At 39.1% G+C, this 22,559-nt stretch overlaps 1 protein-coding gene across 1 annotated transcript in view; it reads right to left on the reverse strand.

Annotated features, from left to right (window-relative positions):
- The window catches only part of TAF4B (TAF4b RNA polymerase II, TATA box binding protein (TBP)-associated factor, 105kDa), a 152,775-nt gene that overhangs the window by 129,274 nt on the left and 942 nt on the right, over positions 1-22,559 (reverse strand). The window contains exons 2-4 of the mRNA XM_006895046.1: positions 22,439-22,559; positions 3,867-4,012; positions 2,788-2,895 (exon numbers count right to left, since the gene is read on the reverse strand). Coding sequence (XP_006895108.1) covers positions 2,788-2,895; positions 3,867-4,012; positions 22,439-22,559 — 375 coding nt within the window. The remainder of the gene's footprint in view (positions 1-2,787; positions 2,896-3,866; positions 4,013-22,438) is intronic.

Below are 22,559 nucleotides of genomic sequence, written 5' to 3' on the forward strand. Positions count from 1 at the left end.
GGTTCCTTCCACAGATGTAGTCGATCTGATTCCTGTGCATACCATCAGGTGAAGTCCATGTGTATAACCTGCGTTTGTGTCTCTTATAAAATGTTAGTGGCAAGAAGTTGCAACTACAATCCCAGAGGTGTACGGTTCGAATCCACCAGATCCTCTGCCGGGGAAGGAGGGGCAATCTCCTCCTGTACCAGTCAGATCTGATTTGACGGTACTCGCACACAAAATATATATAGGGTATGAAAAAGTTGAATAAGAGGGAAGAGTTATGGTACTTATAATTCACATAAAAATTCAATTTAATTTAAACACACATGTTCTACAGACATACACAAGAAAGATCAGGTTGTTACATAACCTTCAAGGGATTTTTCTTTTCTAAATAGTCAGTTTATGCTATGTAGATTTGAATGTCCATAAAAAATTCCCACTTAAGAAAGGCTGGAGGCTGTATACAGTCAAGAACACTTTGAGGGTAAAAAATAGGTAGAAAACAAAAACAGTGATTAATGATGAAGAAATGCTAAGCGAGAAAGGCCAAGTTTGAAATTATACCCAAATCAGCACAATTTTACAAAATATAGATAAAGCGTCGTTAAAAATGAAATCTATCTCCTTGGCCTGTCCTCTAATCTCTAGAGAATTGCTCAGCAGTAAACTCCTCTGAAAACTTTTCCATAAACTTAATAAGGACTCCTTTTTTTACCCACACATCATCTATATTCTAATCAACTTTTATTACTCTCTGTACTACTATTTCAAGAGAACATATTCTGGAACTTTAGCTGGTGAGCACAACCATTGTGGGAGTTGAAGGAAAATGTTCCTAGGGAGGGAAAATGTTCCTAGGGACTGATATCTCTCTCCCTTATGAGGTCAAAGACAACACCAGGAAATGTGAACTTGGGCAAGCATCCTACTTCCCTTGCCAATATTTCATTCTGGCTGCAAAGAAAAATCTGGACCTCATACCTCTTTCACTTTTCAGGGAGCTCTCATGGCTTAGTGTGTAGGAAGTTATACTGCCAACCGAAAGGCAAGCAGTTCGAAGCCACCAGATGTTGCATGAGAGGAAGAGGGGCAATCTCCTCCTGTGAAATTTACAGCCTCTGAAAACAAACTCCTACAACTATTAACTCCACAAAGGAAAACTGTCCTCATCAACATCAGCAGGATAAAACCGATCTCTATAAGGTCATACATGCCCCTCACACACACACACACTCCTGCACCTATCTAATTATCTACTAATTACTAAGTCCAAAATTCTTTGCCAATGACTCACAGACAATACTTTGCTCACAGTTGTGAGATTTATTTAAGGAAAGTGGTTGAGGGGAGGGACAGGCAAAGGATATCCCACAGCAGAAGTCCGCATGTTGTACAGCAGTTCAAAGCCAGATAAACAAAACATATTCCTCCATGAGCTCAGACATCTTAGCAGTCAACATGAGAATATTAGGATTCAGTCCAGCAACACAAATGCAGTAGCCTCTCATTTCCTCTGTCATCTAGCAAGCTTAGTCTCATAGCAGTCACAAGTCAGCTCTTCCTTCAACTGTCCAGCAAGCAGAACTCTGGCTACGTGAGTCAACATCTCTCTGCAGTCTCTTTAGCTCTCTAGCTTTGGTTGCCCTCGCAGCTGTTGATGAATGATGCTAAAGATGCTGATCAATTGTGAACCAGGTGTTCACCATTGAGGTAGCTAGAGACCAGAGGAGAACTAAGGCAAAGGACGGAAAAGCCATTTTCAAAAGTCCATTTTAACAACACACTTTAAGAAATGCATCCAAATTTATAGATATTAGAAAAACAAGCAAACAAAAAACCTGATCTCAAAGCACTTCCATTCTGTTCCAAAGTGAGTACAGGGATTGCTCAATAAAACATGATAGCCAAGACCAATAGCCCTAAATTTATGCCTTCTGGGCCAATTTATCTTCTTAGGATTTATTCTAAGAAAACAAAGCTACACTTTAAGATCATCAGTATTTTATTTTAGTTTTTTTAAGATCATCAGTATTTTTAACAATTAATCTACTAGCCCAAAGACATAACAAACTGCTTCTGGGATGAGTACAGCTCAGAAAACTCTATGGAGTCATTCTTCTCCATAATATGTGGGGTTGCCAGTCACATCTAATGAACAGCTAGGCATGTAAGGTTATTTTCATGCATTTGTGTATGTGTGTGTGTGTAGGTGTGTAACTACTTGCTAAGGTAGTATTAAATCTGTTTCGTGTGTGTCTGTGTGTGTGTGTGTGTGTGTGTGTATAAATCAGAGATAATACCGTCTTAGAAAGTCCAATAAAGTGATATGTAAAGCACCTTAAAAAGTGTCAAGGACATGAAATGCTTGATAAATAGTAGCGACCATTAGAGTAAAAAAAAAAAAAAAACAACAAACAACAACCTATATGTAAAATAATATTTTTGCTGACTTAGGCCATAGTCTTTTCAGTCAACTGCTATGCATCTGACAGCTGGACAATAAATAAGGATGACAGAAGAACTGGTGCTTTTGAGTTGTGGTGTTATTAGAGACAAGTACTGAATAGCCCATGGACTGCCAAAAACCAAAGAGGTATAGAAAGATGAGTTATCTCTTCCTATGTGATTTATAATTTTTGAAAATCTGCTGGAGGGTCAGTACTGAGTCAGCTCTGACCTGACAACACACAACAACAATAATAGGCTATACTTAATAACTTACACACCAGGCGGAAATTTCTTTTTAAAATAACTAAACTTAAAATATCAGTGCATAAATGACCTCAAGTCACAACTTACTTGTACTAAGGAAGGCTTTGTAATTGTAGTCACCACAGTGGTTCCAACTTGTGCCATTTTGTTAACAGGTACCACTGTCACCTTCTTCACTAATTGTGAGCTTGAATTCTTGAGAAAGAGAGGGGAGGAAATCCCACAAACCCAGTCAGCAACATCAGTGACTTAAAATCAGTCAGTGCTATGGCTAACTTTAAAATGTTTTACTATAATAAAGCAGTGCATATGACTTCCTCTATTATATGGGTTTTTAGTCAAAGGTAAAGTTAAATTCATTAAACATTTGTAACCAGGAAAAGATAATCCAATAAGCACCTCATTTACTTAAGAGCTCAAACTAAGTAAGTTTCATAAGACTCAGAATTAAAATCATGACTTTTACACATTCGCCCATTCTATTTGATAACCTTTTTTTGGGTCTACAGAAGATTAGAAAAGAAAGAGCAACTATTAGTGATATATAGATATAATAGAGGAAATGATGAGGTGAGAATCTAGAATCAAGTTAGGAGAACAAAAAATGGGGGCATGGTGGGAAAGGACATAGAGCTGTATTACCACAGAATACAGTATAAAGTCTTTCATGAAGACATGCCTGAGTCATCAAGAAAATATCAAATTACATGCAGCATTTTCTCACATAATAGACAAAGAAAGGTGCACATTAAAAAAAGAAATTTACTCTGCCACGTGCAATAAAGTACAGTTGCCTAGGAAGAACACTGCATATAAAAGAAGTAGTTCTTTAACACTACCAACCCAATGTAGATTTCTTATTTCTTAAAGATAATTCCTTTAAATAAAATAAAACTGAAATTGAATGTCTATTTTCTTGCTAAAGATGCAATTAGTTCTTTAAATCTTCCCCTGAGACCTATAAAATCTTTAAGTATGAAGACTAAATTTTCTTACTAGAATACCACATTAAAAAAACCTAATTTTTATTAAATCTGCCTTCAAAAAAGCCACTTCAGAAAACTGAGAAACATCTCAATATTTTTTATTAGCAAACAGGTACATATTGATATGAAGAGAATAGTTGGGTAAAGTAATGAAAGTGAAAAACAAGCAAGGTTCATTACCGGCACCGTAGAGGTTTTGATTGTTTGCATATTTACAGGCGTTGCTGGCCTTGAAGTTACGTTATTAATAACTCCAGGTCTTGTTACAGCTTGCTGAGGAGACACCAACATCAACTGACCATTATTACTTTTGATGACAACAGTTCCTAGAAAGAAATAAGTGACCGGTGAGTTAACAAATGGCATGGTAACCTCCAGGGTGTTTATGAGACAATATCTGTTACTATTCCCTGGAGTGGCTTCGCTCTTTTAATTGCATCAAGTGCACCTGATAGCTGATCTCCAATGGATTTTCAGAGGCTCTAAAATTGCACGGCAGGAGATTGCCCATCTCTCTCCTCTGGAGAAGCTAGTGGATCTGAATCATATGACTGAGTTGATGGAATAAATCCCTAGGCCACCAGAGCTCCCTTCATGGAGTAGCTCGTAGATTCAAATGGAATAGCTGATGGATTCAAATCACGGACCCCTCCTTCAGGTACAGCACATAATGTATTACACTGCAGAGCTTCTTAAAAGACACATACCTATAATACTCCAAATTCTGTCAGCAATGGGAAGTGTTTTAAATAATTAGAACATACTGAATTCTGTGCATAATAATTATAATTTGTACTACAGAAAGATATAGAATATAGCTGATACATTAAGAAGGTGGCAAAACACTCATTCATCCTAACAGCAAAAGGACTTCTAAAGTTATAAAAATTAAGATAGGGTTATAACAATACTGTACTGCACAAACTGACTAATGGAACAGAGAACACCAAAATAGGTGTCCCAGCAATTTTTCCTAAGAGACACTGTGGATTAGGGTAGTTGTTGTTATGTGCCATCACATCGCCTATGACTCTTTGCAACAGTACGTACAATAACTCTGAACTCTGCTTTATCTGAGCCAATCTCACTGTCTCTGACACATATACTACCATTACTCCAGTTACTGTGTCAATCCATTTGATCCAGGGTCTTCCTTTCCAGCACTGTCCCTCCACCCTTCCAAGTATAATGTCCTTCTCCAAATACTGGTCCCTTTTGGCCACATGCCCAACAAAACTTGGTTTCACCCTCTCCAGTATGGACTTGTTCATTCTCTTTGGCAGTCCACGGTATGTTCAATACTCTTCTCCAGTACCACAACTGAAAGGCATCAATTATTCTTCTGTCATCTTTACTCATTGTCCAGCTCTCTTATCTGCAAACATCATAGCCTAGATCAGGTGCACCTTACTCCCTAGAGTGACATCATTACTCTTTAGCACTTTGGAAAGGTCTCTGACAGCAGAGTTCCCCAATTCATCTTTTCATTTCCTGACTATGGGTTAATAGAGTATTGACTGTGGAGCCAAAGAAGCTGATACTATTAATAACCTCAATCTCTTTTCCATCTATCATGGTGCTGCCAATTGGCCTAGTGGTGAGAATCTTTGTTTCCTTGATGCTGAACTTCAAACAATGCAAACTGCAGTCCCTGACCCTCTGCAGCAAATGTTTCAGGCCCTCCTCAGTTTCAGCAAGTAATGTGTGTCATCTGCATAATGCAAGCTGTTGACAGGTCTTGATCTTGAGCTTCAATCCATATTGAAGACTACAGTCCTTGACCTTCTGCAGCAAATGCTTCATGTTTTCAATTTCTCCCGCAAGCAAAATTGTGTCATCTGCATATCGCAGGTTGTTGATGAGTCTTCCTCCAGTCATGATGCCACATTCCTCCTCATAAAGCCCAGCCTCCCAAATGATTTTTCCACATACAGATTGAAAAGGTATGGAAACAGGACACATCCTTGACATGATCTAGTTATCTATAATGAACTCACTGCTGATTCATTATATAATGAACTCACAGCTAGGTTGTGAATTAACCCTCCAGCAGGTTGCTAAGGCTATTAATCAGACAGGAAGATTTGAGCCACCAGGGCAGTGCAACTCCCTACAGATCACGCCACCAGAGTTCCCCTATTTGTTGATGTTGTCCGGTGCCATCGACTCACCATAACGACCCTACAAACAGAAAAAAGGTACCCTGCCCTGTCCTGTGTCATCCTTATCGTCGCCATTATACTTCAGCCTACTGCTATAGTCACTGTGTCAGGTTGAGGGTCCTCCTCACTTCTGATGATCCTCCACCTTATCCGGCATGATGTCTTTTTCCAAGGACTGACCTCTCTTTGCAACATGCCCAAAGTTGGTAAGAAACAGTTTCACCCTCATTGCCTCTAAGGATCATCCTGGTTGCACTTTCTCTAAGATGTACTTGTTCCTCTTGGTGACAGTCCATGGGATAGTAAATACTGTTCTCTAAAACCACAACACAAAGGGATCAATTCTACTATGATCCTTATTCACTGTTCAACTTTCAGATAAATGGCAAGTAATTGAAAAGACCATGGCTTGCATCAAGTGCACTTTAGTCTTCAAACTGAATCACGCTCTTAAGGACTCTAAAGCATTTCCCAACAGAAGATTCTGCCCATGCAGCTGGTCTTTTACTTTCTTGACTGGTGATTACCAATGGTATTGTGGATCCAAGTAAGATAAAATTGTTGACAATTTCAATCCTTTCTCCATCTATCATGATATTGCTTATTGGCTCAGTGGTAAGGAATTTTGCTTTCTTGATGTTGCTGTGTAATCCATATTTAAGCCTATTACAATATTTGCTCTTCTGTAGCAAATTCTTCAGGTCCACTTCCCTTTCAGCAAGCAAGGTTGTGTTTCTATACAATTCAGGTTGTTGATGAGTCTTCTACCACTCCTGATGTCGCATGCTTCTTCATAAATTCCAGCTTATTATTCAGTATATAGACTGGACAGGTATGGAGATACGATAAACCTTGAAATACACTTTCTTGATTTTTAAACCACGTAGAGTTCCCTTGCTCTAGCCTCTTGATCTCAGTATAGGTTTTGCACCAGCACAATTCAGTGTTATTAGATTCCTAGACTTCAGAACGTTAGCTGTAATTTATAATTCACAATCAAATGCCTCTGCATAGTCAATAAAACACAGACAGACATCCTTCTAGTGCTCCTTGCTCCTGCAAGATACATCTGACATCAGGAATTATATCACTGGTGCCATGGTCTCTCCTAAATCCAGCTTGAATTTCCGGCAGTTCTCTACTGATGTACTATTGTATTTTTTCATAATTTTCCCACAAAAAAACTATGAGATACATCTCACCTCAATAAGAATAGAAAAATTCAACAGAGTAGCAAACAATAAATGTTAGAAAGGTTGTGGAGAAACTGGAACCCTTATTCACTGTTGGTGGGAGTGTAAAATGATGCAACCACGATGGAACGCAGTATGGTGCTTTCTCAAAAAGTTGGAAATAGAAATACCTACCATTTGACTCAGCAATTCCACTACTGGGAATATACTGTAAATAAACCAGAACCGCCATCCAAGCAGATATGTATACACTCACGTTTCTTGTTGCGTTGTTCACATCCACTCCTGCATGTGTTTGTTGAAACATGACAACTGGTAACCCATCAATTCCTGAGACCTTACCTATTGCCAATGTTTTCCATTTTCTTTTGATGCTTCCTGAATCATATACAAGATTTTGGCCATACCATTCTTCAGTAGTGCAACTTAAGGCTTAAATTTTTTTTTTCAGCTTGAGAAATGCCAAGCGATTTCTTCTCTCTTTATTTTCTTACTCCAGCTCCTTGCACATTTTGTTATACCAGCTTGCTTTGTCTTCTCAGGCTTCTCTTGGGAATCTTCTGTTTATCACTTACTTTTTAAAAATTCTGGTTATACTTACTGCCATATTTTAGTTCTTGTGGACTTTTTTTTTCCTTCAGCTTTAATTTGATCTTGCACAGTACAGTACTTGTCTGTCATTCTGTTACACAGAGGTGACCTGTGGGTTATTGTGATGCTATAATTTGTGCCATTAGGGTTTCAAATCCCAGCAGGGTCACCTACAGTGGACAGGTTTAAGCAGAGCTTCCCCCATTAAGAGAGACTAGGAGCAACAACATCAATGTTGGTAGCCTATAATGAATTAAAACATGAAAACAAAACAAAAGGTTAGACTAAAAAATAGGACTGGCTATTGTTTTAAGAGGCAGCACAGGGCACAAGGACCACCAAGTGTGACTTTTACTAACTCCACAAAAGGGAATTGTTCCTAATCACAACATTCACAGTACAAAACTAATTTCTTTAAGGTCATAGTCTTATATACTCCTACTACTTCCACTAATTCCAACACTAAGCTTCCTGTTCTACTGGGTCTGAAATCCATTGCAGTAACTACACTTTCATAGTAAAATTCTTGGGAATAACCTGGGCAGGATTCATCTGTGACACTGAACAGGCAATCAAAAACAAGCTGCTGTCACTATCTACTCTCAAGACTAAGCAGGAGGCCCAGCATTGATTGGATTTTGGAGAATTTATATACCAATTCTGAAACCAATTGTTATTACAATCTCCTTTCTACTAAGATTAATATTAGATTTGTTACTAAAAGGCAAGTTAAAATTGTTTTCATGATTTTTTTGGATATCTGAAAATATCAAACTTCTACCTACAATAAGGAGAAGATAAAGTAGATGAATGGGACCTTGTAAGAATCAAATCCCTATGCACATCAAAAAACGTCTCCAACAGGGTAAAAAGGGAAGCCACAGACTCGGGGTGGGGGGGTGGGGGGGAATATTCAGTAATGACATGTCTGATAAGGGACTTATACCTAGAATTTATAGAATACTTGAGCACCACAACAAGATAAAAGTTAACCAATCACAAAATGGGCACAGGATATTAAAATACCAAACTTCTTTGTCTTCAAATGTCTTCTTTGGTTAAGTGTCTTGTTATTTTCTCTGCCCATTTTTAAAATTAAATTGTCTTTCTTATTGATTTGTTGTAGTTTTCTACAGAGAGACTTGTCATTGATGATTCTTTTTACACACTTTTACACATTTTACACACTGACAGACAAGTACTATGCTTCAAATAGCTATCTAGTTTTGTGAGCACCATTTGATAAATAGGCTATCTCTAATGGATGTCATTTCTTTGTCAACAGTCAGCTGTTTTTAGGTGACTAGATTTATTTATGTGTTCTCAATGTTCTCTACTGGGCTATGTATCTGTCACTATACCAGTACTAACATGTTTTGAGGGGCCAGTCCTTAGAACAAGACATCATAGTGGGAAAGGCGGAGGGTCAGAGAAAGAGGAAGGCTTTCAACAAGATGGACAGACCTAGTAATTGTCACATTAGGGTGGAGGATAGTACAGGAGAGGGCAAAGTTTATATCTGTTGTTCAAAGGGTCACTATGAGTCATGGTCAACTCAATGACACCTAAGGGTGACAACACCAATATCAATATTCTAAGCACTGATGAAGGGGAAATCTGGTGGCTTAGTGGTAAAGAGCCACACTACCAACTCAAAGACAATATTCTAAGCACTGATGAAGGGGAAATCTGGTGGCTTAGTGGTAAAGAGCCACACTACCAACTCAAAGATAAGCTGTTCAAATCCACCAGCAGCTCCACATAAGAAAGATGAGCAATCTTCTCTGGGGCAATTTACTGCCTCTGAAGATCTGCTGGAGGATCAACTACAAGTCAGTATGGACTCAATGATACCCAACAACAGGCACTGATGAGCTGAAACAGATGAGTACTGAACATTTTAATGCAGAAAATCATATGGCTATTATGAAGAAATGACAAATTTAAAATTAATGGAATTCAATTTATTGTCTAAAAGAACATGTCAAGATCTATCCCTGGCAAAATGCTCTAAGTGATAATACCCACATGCATACAAGGAAGAGCAGTTAATACAACTATCCAAATTTATGCACCAGGAACTAAAGCCAAAGAGTGAGAATTCCTACCAACTTCTGCAGTCTTAGATTTACTATGCAATCAAGATGCGTTAATAATAACTGGTTATTGGAATGCAAAGTTGGAAACAAACTAAGAAGATCTGTAGTAGGAAAACATGACTTTGGTGATGGAAATTAGGTCAGAAAAATATTGTACAACCACTGATTTATTCATTGCAAGTATCTTTTTCAAAAAGCAAATATGGGGAAAAATAAAATTAATTTTTTTAAAAAAAGGATAAATGGGAACTATGCATGGAACCTCACAAATGGAATATACAAGAATCAAATCAACTAATCTGTGGAGACTATATGTAGAGTTTAGGGACCAGCAATGGAAGACCATCAATTGTTTCTATTCAGTTTGAAGCTCAAGTTGAAAATGAAGAAAATGAAAAGTCCATGGCAGCCAAAATATCACATTGAGTACATCCTACTTGAACTTGGACACCATTTCAAGAATAGATTTGATGCATTAAACACTAATGAGCGAAGATCAGGCAAGTTGTTGATATCAAGGACATCATATATGCAAAACGTAAAGGTAATAGAAAAGATCAAAAGAAAAGATAAACATGTAGTTAAGAAAATTTAAAACAGATACCAGAAGAGATTCTGAAACTTCCTCTAGAACATGTTGTTAAGTGCACTTGAGCTGAGTACAACTCATAGGGAAACCATGAACAACAAATCTGGATTCTGCCCTATCCTGTACCATCCTCACAATCTCTGACATACTCAAACCCATGGCTGCAGTCTCTGTGTCAACCCACCTGGTTGAGATTCTTCCTCTCTTTCACCATCCCTCCACCTTACCAAGCATGATGTCCGTCTCCAAAAAATAACCTCACCTAGCAACAGACCCCAAAAAATATGACAGAGTAGGTAAAATGAAAGGAAGAAATATGACATAAGAACTGAATAGATTTCCAAGAGAAGTTGTAAAAGATAAAGAAAGGTATTCAAGTTATAAAGAAAGTGCTGAGATCTGGGATTAGAAAACCAGAAAGGAAACAAATACTCTCAGAATTTAAGCTGAAAAAAAGAAAGAAAAAAATCAAGTTTAAGAGTTACATACCAAAGGATTCTGTGGACAAACCCTCAAATGATCTGTGTAGTTATCAAAAAGAGAACAGAAGGATTATACAGAATCACTGTCCTAGAAAGAATTACTTAATTTGCATATGGTCAAGAACCAGTGATACTGAAGGAAAGAGTCCAGCATACGCCGAAGGCGTTAGAGAAAAAAATAAGCTCCAAAAACTGACAGGCTACCAATTAAGGTATTTCAACAAACAGATCCAGAGACAGATGTGCTTACTTGTCTATGCCAAGAAACTGTGGGAGGGATCTGGCCAACCAACTGGAAGAGATTAATATTTATTTAAAAAAATGATAAAAAAATTTATTGAACAATATTAGTACCACACACAAGCAAAATCTTGTGAAAGATAATTCTAAAATGGAATGGTTCATAAATAAGGAAGCTGCCAGAAGTGCAAGCAGGATACAATACAGAAGAGGATTTTTAACAGAGCTACTGACAGATTTTGGCTGAAAGGAGAAAACATCAGAAAGATGTTTGTGTTTTATGAACTATGCAAAAGTATTCAACTTCATGAATATTAATAAATTATGAATGACATATGAAGAATAATTCCAGAAGACTTAATTGTGCTCTTCTGGAATCTATATAGACAACGAAGCAATCATTCAAACAGAATACAACAATACACAAGATTTACAACCAGGAAAGGTGTGTGTCAAGGCTGTCTCATCAAAAACCTATAACATGCTGATGATATAATCTGGCTTGCAGAAAGGAAAGACTTGAACAGTTATTCAAAAGTCAAAGCATTGGAATCACAACCTCTCAACATCTCTACCTAACAGAAACTCCATTCTGGGTTTTGTTGTACGCCTTCAAGTCGGAACAGATTCACAGTTTGACCCTCCAACAGATTTTCAGAGGCTTAAATTATACAGGAGACAGCTCATCTCCGTCCTACGGAGTAGCTGATAGATTCGAACTGTGTGCCTTTGGGAATTACAGTACAGTGCAATACCACTAGGTCATAACCAAAGCTTCCCATGCTGGGCTGTTGTCGTTGTTGGTATGTGCCAGTCAACTACAACTCACAGTGACTCTATGTGCAATAGCTCTGAACCCTGCTCTATCCTAAGCCAATCTTACTGTCTCTGACACACCTACCCTCATTACCCCAGTTTCTGTGTCAATCCATCTCATGCAGGGTCTTCCTCTTCTGCGAAGTTCCTCCACTCTTCTAAGCATGATATCCTTCTTCTCCAAAGATTGGTCCCTCCTGAGTACATGCCCAAAGTATATCAGACAGCCTCAAAAATCCCTGCCTCCAAGGAGCAGCTTGGGTTCACCTTCTCCAGGAAAGATCTTAGCAGCCCAGTTCAAAATTCTTCTCTAGCACCACAACTCAAAGGCATTCTTCTTCTGTCATCCTTACCCATTGTCCAGCTGTCTTACACACAGCTAGTAATTGTGAAGACTATAGCCAGGCATACCTTAGTCTCTAGACTGACAGCCTTGCTGCTCTTCAGCATGCTAGAGAGGATCTTGTCAGCAGATTTCCCTAATCCAATTTGTCTTTCGATTTCCTGACTGCTGATGCCAAGAGTGTTGATTGTGGAACCTAGTAAAGTGAAAGTGTTAACAATCTCAATCTCTTCTCCATCTATTATGATACTACCAATTGGCCCAATGGTGAGAATCTCTGTTTTCTTGATGTTGAGCTTCAATTCACATTGCAAACTACAGTCCTTGACCCTCTGCAGCAGATGCTTCAGGTATGCTCAGTTTCAGCAAGAAAGATTGTGTCATCTGCATAGCACAGATTGTTGAAGAGTCTTCCCCCAATCCTGATGCCATATTCCTCCTCCTCATTAAGTTCAGCATCCCAAATGATCTTCTCTGCATACTAATTGAAAAGGTAGGGGGACATGACACATCCCAGGCATACACCTTTCCTAATTTTGAACCATAGTATTTCCTTGCTCTGTTTCCTGGTCCAAGTATATAGGTTTTGCATGAGCACAATACAATTCGGTGTTCTGGGATTTCCACTCTTCTCAAGGTTAGTCACTATTTGTTGTGATCTACACAGGCAAATGGCTGTGCATAATCTAGGAAATACAGACATTCCTCTGGTACTCTATGCTTTTAGCCAAGAACCATCTGATATTGGCAAAGAAATCCCTAGTGACACAGCCTCTTCTAAAACCAGCTTGTATTTCTGGTAATTCTCTATCTACCTATTGTTTCAGCTGCTTTAGATGATTTTCAGCAGGATTTTACCTGTATGTGAAATTAGAGATTTCGTTCGATAATTTCTACACACTGTTGGATAACCTTTTTTTTGTTCAAGGCCTCAAATCTGTTCCTGAGATGGTAATTCAGCCAAAATACAGGGCTTCCAAGGCACCAGCACTTCTTAATTTCATTATCTCTCCAGCTATACGGTATAGTCAAAAAAGAGGCTGAAGATCTCTTTCTTCAACTCAATCTCGCTCATAAGGGAAGATTCTACATCAGACATGGTATGAGAGAGTCTGTGTGCCTGGATCACTCTCACCCCAACTTCTTCCTAAGAAAAGGCTCAAAGTCAGGGGAAAGAATACACAACTACTAAACCCTGGGTGTCATTCAGAAACATTCTCCCTGTTTCCAACTGCAAATTCTCCCCAAATGAATTTATCTTATTTGAAAAAGAATATGTAAAAGTTCAAGGATAAGTGCATTTTCAGAAACAGAGCAATCAAGTAAGAAAGAAGTGATAGCTTCTTAAGTGAGACCAACTAAACTTTAGAGGTACTGGTTCATCTGACAATGAGCCTGACAATGAAAAAGAGAGGCTTCCAGAGCTCAGAACAAATGCCCAACCCTGACCTTAAAAAAAAAAAAAAGAAAGATCTTGATATGAATGAACACCCATGTTTATCACAATAATAAAGAGATGGAAGCAGCCCAACTGTCCAGCAACAATTGAATGGATAGAGAAACTGTAGTACATTCACACAGTGGAATATTACACAGCATTAAAAAACAATGAATTCCTAAAATACTACACAATGTAGATGAGTCTGGAATAAATTATCTCAAGTCATAAAGGAACAAATAACTGCATAAACCCACTGTTTGGGGGGTGGGGAGAACCAGAAGAATGGATAGATAACTGGAATGTGGGAAAGTAAGGACAATTAGAAAGGAATGAGGATTAAAAGCCATGTATATGGTTAATTAATGCCCTAGGATAGCATAAGCATAACAAAGGGAAATGGGGGGAGGAGAGGAAAATGCGTATGAATGAGTGAATGAAACTAATCTCTTTGTAAACCTTCATTAAAAAAAAGGAAAAAAGTACTTGATATATAGTCAGCAAAACTGAACCTGAGTGGACCATACAGCAATTTAGGCAAAATCCATTTTTTAAAACACCACGTGTTGGGTGTAATTAAGAATTCAAAATAACTATAATAAATATATTCAAAGGAGCAAAAATAGCTAAAGAAAATCTTGGTTTTAAAAGCAAAAAGGCACCAGGACAACATCTCTCAAATAAAGAGACTGTTTCCAGTTTTTATAAAGTACAACTTAATCCACATAGAAATTCATAGGAGTTTAACTGACAAAAGAAACAATAGTGATTCTGAAGACATGTCAACAGAGATCATACAATCTAAAAAAATAGAAAAAGAATGAAAATAATTATCAGACATATGTATCAGATATATATCAGAAAATAATTAATTCATCAAATACCTTACAAGACATCTATTGCAATTTAACGCATATATATAAATGCCACAATGTTTAACTTGGACATATATGTGTTAAACAATTTAACACACAGATATAAATGCCATAATGGTTTCCCAATTTGGACAGTGTTCAGTGGAGCTCCTAGTTGTAGGGCAGGTTTGGAAGCAGGAGTGGAATCTACTCCCTAAACCACATGCCTATGGAAATTCTATGAACTTGGAGAAAATAGTTCTAGAAAGGCACTGGAGTCACTATGACTCAGGTTCCACTCCATAGCAATCAACAACAACAAATAAATGCCTAACTAGTAACCTTCTAAGTGCTACTCAAAAAAGTTCATGGTCAGAGAGGGGAGATACATACATATCATTCTTTCACAAGTAGGCAGGAATACAAAGTTCCTTAATATGGAATTCCACTGTGCCTCTAATTAATATCCATTGATACAAGAGCCCAAATGAGTCTCCTTTTCTACAAAGTCTTCAGCAATTAAAGACAATTACTTGAATTACTAGTGCTGTTGTAATAGGAAAACCACAAGTGGATGGTTTTAAAGAACAGAAATTTATTGTCTTACAGTTCTGGAGACCTGAAATTCTAATCAGTGTCAGTAGCGTTGATTCCTTCTCTGGGTTGGGCTGTTGAGTACTTCTTGTTGTTTTCTCAGTCTCTGGTGTCCCCAGAGACTGCTTCCTTTATCCCTGCATTTATCCTGCTCTTAGGAGCCACCCACCCTGACATATTCCCATTAACAAAACAAAGGGAAACCCTTTCCAATCCAGGCAGTTAACAAGTGTTTTCCTCCCTCAGGCTGTGTATTTCCAATTTCACCAAGGTTTTCATGCCATAAAAAGTTTCTCATACTGAGCCTGGATCCACACAAATTGCCTTTGTTCCCTCATTTCCTGAACTGATTGAGGGAATTAAAGAGTCAGTTAAATCAACCAGTATATTCTCATTCCAAGTTCTTCAATCAGTTATGGGAGATCTATCCCATCCTCCATTTCCACAGATGATTTACCAAAACAGAGCTATATTTGTCTCCATAGATTTAATCTTCTGAAAGCAAGATAGTAAGACTTCAGGCCATTTCCACGTTCATCTTTTTACATCTTTTTAATATGCTTTACATAATTTCATTGTTGTTGTTCTCACAGATACATGAAACCTTTTATAAAAGTTGTTGGGAAAAATTAAGGTCAAAGTAATCTGAGAAAAATCTAGAAATCTATTTGCTTCCAAAGAGGGGAATTCCATTCATGATTACATCCACGGTGCATAGCACCAAAGCTAAGGCACAGCCCTGAAATATCTAAGTTAAACATTGTTCTTTTTCCAGAAATTTCAATTCCAGATTAACTACACACACACACACACACACACAAAATGAGAACATACAGGTGAACCTAACTGGTCATAGTCATGTCTTGTATTACATGTTGCTCAGCTAACCTAAAAGCCTGCAGTGTGAATGCAGAAGGTCTTTCAAGAAAGTAAACAGAAAATTTACAGCCTCTGAAACCTTTTGCTTGTTGTTGGGAACCAATTAACTGGAAACCAACTCACTGCTGATCGTCCAGTGAGTATTCAGAGGTAGGAAGGCAATCACTTCACAAAACATGGCTCCTTTTGTTTTTAATTAGAGAACTTAATCTAACCTTGAGGGATCCTTGGTGGCTTAGTGGTAAGGAACTGCACTGCAAATGCAAAGGTAGACAGTTTGAATCCACCTGTTACTGTAAGGAGAAAGCTGGGCAATAAACCCCCATGCAAGTTACTGACTCTCAAAACCCACTGGAGGGTCAGCTATGAGTCAAGCTGGTACAAACTCAATAACAACAATCCAGCCTTGAGGAAAATGAGAATGTCAGGACTTCTGAAAGATGTTTGGCTCACAATAATGATGCCATTGATATTATCAAGTCACCTGGCTCCAACGCCTCTGGAATTCAGACAGCCAGCACATGGTGGATGGTAGTGAGGATCAGCTCTCACTTCACAGTTAGGCAGCACTGCGACACTGAGGAAGCTAATGATCTGATAGCGTTTCAGAGACTAGAAAAGATGCAAAGATATTTTTCTTTGATTTTATGGTTTTTTTCTCACCCACAGAAAATATTACCAATAAAAACCTGACCCAAAGTGCAAAAAGTCGGCGAGAAACTGCTCTATGCCAATGCAAATTGGTCTCATCTCCCTTTACAAAAAAAAATGTAAAGAGGGCTGTTGATCCATTGCCTCCTCATTTAAATCTCAAAAAACCTCAGGATTGCAGGTGGGTGGGTGCAGGGCCAAATCCTTGGTGGCCTGGCCAAAAGTAAACTTGGACCCCTTAAAGTCAGCAAGGGAGGAAGGCACGGGGTAAGCAATCATGCTAAGAGCATCAAATGGTTTCTCTTCAGTATTTCTCCCTTCTCTTCTCTATGGGAATCCACCAACCACTTTGAAGGAGAAAGATGGACAATCTCCTCCCCCAAGATTTATAATCTTGGAAAACCATGCTAGAGGGTCAGCTAAGAATGTGATCCCTATGTATTTTTCCTCTATACACTAATGACCCAAAGACCAAGCTGTGGGATGAAATCAAGTACATCATCTATGAAGAAAAAACAAAAGGTAATTTATTTACAAAGACAGGAAAGAAACTGCCAAAATAGATGTCAGAAGAGACTGAAACTTGCAAGTCAAGCCTCAAGCTACCCATACTGATGGGCAATACTATAAGCAAAAATCTTAAAACATACAGGAGGCATCAAAAAGATATTTAAGAAATATACAGAGTTACTGTACAAAAAAGAGCTGGCTGACACAGAACCATTCATTTCAGGAAACAGAATACAATCAAATAAGTAGTAAAGGTCAAAGTCCAAGCTAAGCTGATGGCATTGACCAAAAAAGTAAGTAAGTAAGTAAGTAAGTAAGTAAAGTAAGTAAGTAAGTAAGCAAGTAAATAAATAAATAAATAAAGCCAAACCCATTGTCAGGTAAGGACACCCTGATGGACTATCAATTGAGGTGTTTCAACAAACAGATGCAGCCCTGCATATGCTCACCAGTCTGTGCCCAGAAATTTGGAAGACAGCTATCTGGCCAACTGACTGGAAAAGATCCATTACATTTGTTCCCCAAAACCAGCAATCCAACATAGTGCAGATATTACCACATGGTATCATGCAAGTGGACTCTGAAGAATATTCCAGAAAGACAGGAAACATTCAGAAATTCAAGCTGGATCAGGAAAGGCTTGGATAAAGGGGAACTAGGATATACTTAAGCTCTAGTGGCTTAACAACAGTTAAGAAGTCTCTCTGCAACCCTGAGGGCATACAGTTTTAATCTACTACCTATTCCACCCAACTGATTAATTGCCTTTGAAAACCAAAAGGAAGGTCAGTGAAGGGTCAGTAACAACAGGGATATCATCACTGATGTTAAGAGGGATCTTGGCAGAAGGCAGGATAAAAAAAAATCTACTTATGTTTTACTGAGTATGCAAAGGCATTTACTTAACTATATGGAATACAATACATTATGGACAATGTTGAGAGGAACGTCAGTCCCAAAACGCTTAATGGTACTTATGTGAAACCTACACATAAACCAAGAAGCAGTTGACCAAACAGAACAAGGGTCCTATCGGCATCAAGAATGGAGAAAAATGTGGCAGTAAGATTGGAGGAATACCCATTAACAACCTAAATTACACAGATTAGTAACCTTGCTGGAAAGTGGAGAAGATTTGAAGCACATACTGTAGAAGATCAAAGAGTACAGGCTTAAATATAAATTACATTTCAACATTAAGAAAACAAAATTGCTCACCACTGGACCAATAGCCAACATCTTATGGATTTATGAAGGTAAGATTGAAGTTGTCGGTAATTTCTTTTTTTTTTAATTTTACTTTATTATTTTTTGCACGTGTACCGTCAAATCTTGAGTACTTTAGAGAGGCCCCTAACTGCAGACTTTCCCATCACAATACGTTTTTTGATTTCCTGGCTACCGGTGCCAAGAGTGTTGACCGTGGAGCCGAGCAAACTGAAGCTGTGAACAATCTCAATCTCTTCACCATCCATCCTGATGCTACCGATTGGTCCAGTGGTGAGAATTTTTGTCTTCTTGACATTGAGCCTCAGACCATATTGAAGGCTGCAGTCCTTGACCCTCTGCAGTAAGTGCATGAGGTCCTCCTCAGTTTCGGCGAGCAGGGTTGTGTCATCTGCATAACGCAGATTGTTGATAGATCGTCCACCAATCCTAACACCACGCTTCTCCTCATAGAGCCCAGCCTCTCGGATAATCTGCTCTGCATACAGGTTGAAAAGGTATGGAGACAGGACACATCCCTGGCGTACACCCTTCCCAATTTTGAACCATGCAGTGTTGCCCTACTCTGTTCTGACGACTGCCTCTTGGTCCAAGTATAGGTTTCGCATTAACACAATTAAATGTTCTGGGATTCCCATTCTTCTCAGAGTCAGCCACAGTTTGTTATGATCCACGCAGTCAAATGCCTTTGCATAATCAATGAAACACAGATAGACATTCTTCTGGTATTCTCTGCTTTCAGCTAAGATCCATCTAACATCAGCAACAATATCCCTAGTACCACGACCCCTTCTAAACCCAGCCTGGACTTCTGGCAGTTCTCTGTTGATGTACTGTTCCAGTCGGTTTTGGAAAATCTTCAGTAGAATCTTGCTTGCATGTGAAATCAATGATATTGTTCTGTAGTCTCCACATTCAGTTGGGTCGCCCTTCTTTGGGATGGGGACAAATATACACCTATTCCAGTCAGTTGGCCAAGTGGTTGTTCTCCAGATTTCTTGGCACAGCTTAGTGAGCACATCCATGGCAGCATCTGTTAGCTGAAATATGTCAATTGGTATACCATCTATTCTGGCGGCCTTATTTTTTGCTATTTCCTTCAAAGCAGCTTGAACTTCTGCCTCAGTAGCCAGGAAATAAAAAAACGTATTGTGATGGGAATGTCTGCGGTTAGGGACCTCTCTAAAGTACTCAAGAGCAACGGTGTCTCTTTGGAGACTAAGGTGCGCCTGATATAGGCCATGGTTTTTGCAATCACTTGTTATACATCAGAGAGTTGGACAATGACTAGGGAGGATAGAAGGAAAATTGACGCCTTTGAACTGTGGTGCTGGAGAAGAGTATTGAATGTACCATGGTCTGCCAAGAAAACAAATAGATTCATCCTAGAGAGGGTTAAACCAGGCTGCTCCTTGGAGGCAAGGATTCTGGGGCTTTACCTGACATACTTTGGACATGTTGTAAGGAGAGACAGGTCTTTAGAGAGGGACATCATGCTGGGCAGAGTGGAGGGACAGCACAGGAGGGGAAGACCCTCTATGAGGTGGATTGATTCAGTGACTGGGGTAATCGGCATGGGAGTGTCAGAGGCAATGAGATTGGCACAGAATAGAGCAGGGTTTAGGGCTGTTGTACATAGGGTCGCTATGAGTCGCAAAAGACTCGACGGCACATAACAACAACAACAACCGTCAAATCAGATCTGACTGGTACAGGAGGAGATTGCCCCTCCTTTTCCAGCAGAGCATCTGGTGGATTTGAACAGCATATCCCTGGGATTGTAGTGCCATTTCTTGCCAGTAGGCCACCAGAGCTCCCTTAGTAAGTTAAGTTCATTTTACTTGGAGCTCTAACACCAGTGGTAGCAGCATCAAGAAAACAAGACATGCTGCATTGGGGACATCTGCTGCCTTTAAAGAGCAAGGATGTCAGTTTCAAGACTAAGGTGTATCTGATGCAAGCTCTGGTATTTCTAAATACTTCTTTTTTTTTTTTTTTTTTCAAAGGCGCCGGGACCAACGATCACCAGCTGCCCCATGGGCAAAAATTATGCTTCCGAAATCTCTTGATGTCGATTCCGCACATAGAGCAACAGAATTCCCCTACGTGTGCCACTTCACGGCAGAAGCCCTTTTTTTATCTAAATACTTCTTATGCTCTGCAAGGTGGACAACAAATAAGGAAAACCAAAGAATTGATGCCTTTGAAATGTGAAGCTGGAAAGAGTACTGAATATACCAATATGTGTCAGATCTGTCTTGAAGGAGTGGAACCAGAGTGTTCCTTCAAGACAAGGGCAGTGAAACATCATCTTATATACTTGCAGCATGTGTTAGGAAGGGCCAGACTTTGGAAAAAGACATCATCGTGGGAAAAGTGGAGGGTCAAAGAAAGAGAGGAAGGCCCTCAACAGGATGGACAGACACCGTAACTGTAACAATGGGCTTGATCAGAGTTCTTATCAGTTGTTACAGGGTCCCCATGACTCAAAGTCAACTTAATGGCACCTAACAACAACACACCTAGACTAATCAAGAAATAAAATTTAAAGCTGTCTGGTATGATAAACTCTCAATACATAATCAGTTCCTAGTTATCAGTAAATTTTCCATCACAACAGTTCTAAATATTTTTTAACACCTAAACACACTTCACTTACAAGACAAAAACGTTTTTAAAGTATCAGTCGGATGGTAATTTCATCCAAACCCGCTCATATAGTTTATGCAGAATGGCAATTCATAACTAACATATTATATATCCAGTGCCTTAACATACATATATAATAACATGCATAAAATATATATAATAACATGCATATAATATATAACATGCATATCATATATATACCATATTCATGAATCATCTCCTAAACAAAAGATGTACAACATCATTTTAAAAAGCGATATAATCATACATTTGTGAGCTACAAAATACACCTATCCTTATGCCATGGCGTCAGAAGTGGAGTTGAAACCAACCCATAGTTGACCCTCCAGTTTTTCAAAGGCTGTAAATCACACAGGAGTGGACTGCCCATCTTTCTCCCACAGAGCAGCTGATAGATTTGAACTGCAGACCTTTGGGTTGCTAGCACAAATCCTTACCACTAGGTCACCAGAGCTCTCCACTCATGTTAGGGGACACTAATCTTTTAAAATCTATGCTTCCACTTCTTTTCCATCATTGGAAATCTGCGCAAAACGGAAGGTGTTAAATGATCATAAGGAACTCCGGTGACCTAGTCTGCAGGTACCGGTGCTGCTCTGCCTCTTGGAATCCACCAGTGGTCTCTCAGGAGAAAGATGGTCAACCTCTCACCATTCCATTTACAGCCCCTGAAATTCAGTAGAGAAATAACTACAAGTTGGTTTCGACTCCAAAGCGATGACAGAGAGAGAAATAGAGTTCGCAGAAAAGAATATGGGATTGGGCGACAACTCCTCATTGAAATTTCAAAATTTCATTTCGTGAGGAAGAAAAGCTGGCAGGAGCACCCAATTATTGTTGAATATATGTCTGATAACAACGCAAAGCCTTTCTGTAAATCCTACAACCCAGAACAGGCTAGGATCAAAAAGACTCATTAACTTGTCACATGCAAACAGCAAGTCAAACGGAATTCCTTGAAATACCACAATCTATTCCTCTGTCAACTCTGGCACGAGTTCCGTCTGAGAACAGAAAGTTACAATCAAAGCACATCTGTAGCAACATTTGTTAGTTTTCTAGGGCTGCAAAGAGATACATTTCCGCCCGTTCGCTTCAAAGTCAAACCCTCTTTCAGACTTAACACACAAAGACCTTTTTATATATACTTTTTTTAAAAATCATCGTAAGCAAAGCCTGTATAAATGTAAACTGCTCCTTGGTCCAGATGAAACTAGTAAGTGTCAAAACAGCTTCAGAAATTCTCCCGGAGACATCACCAGGAGCGGAAACTTACAAGGGCGCTGTCAAAGGTAGAGTCCAGATGCTGCCAGCAGGTCAGCACCCAGCAAAGTTCTCAGAGTTTACGGGGCGATCAGCAAAGAGGAGCCGGGAGGGCTGCACCAATGGACGAAAGCTAGACAGTCTCCCTTACCTGGAGGAAGTTGAATGTTGGCAGGCAACAGGATCGTGGTGCTGGGGGCTTTGGCGGCGGTGACCAGCTGCGGAGCGGGCAGCTGGGGTCCACTAGGTTTAGGGACCGCGTTGGCCGGAGC

This window comes from Elephantulus edwardii, unplaced genomic scaffold (assembly GCF_000299155.1).
Source record: "Elephantulus edwardii isolate Elephantulus edwardi_28Jun2011 unplaced genomic scaffold, EleEdw1.0 scaffold00155, whole genome shotgun sequence".
Taxonomy (NCBI): Eukaryota; Metazoa; Chordata; class Mammalia; order Macroscelidea; family Macroscelididae; genus Elephantulus; species Elephantulus edwardii.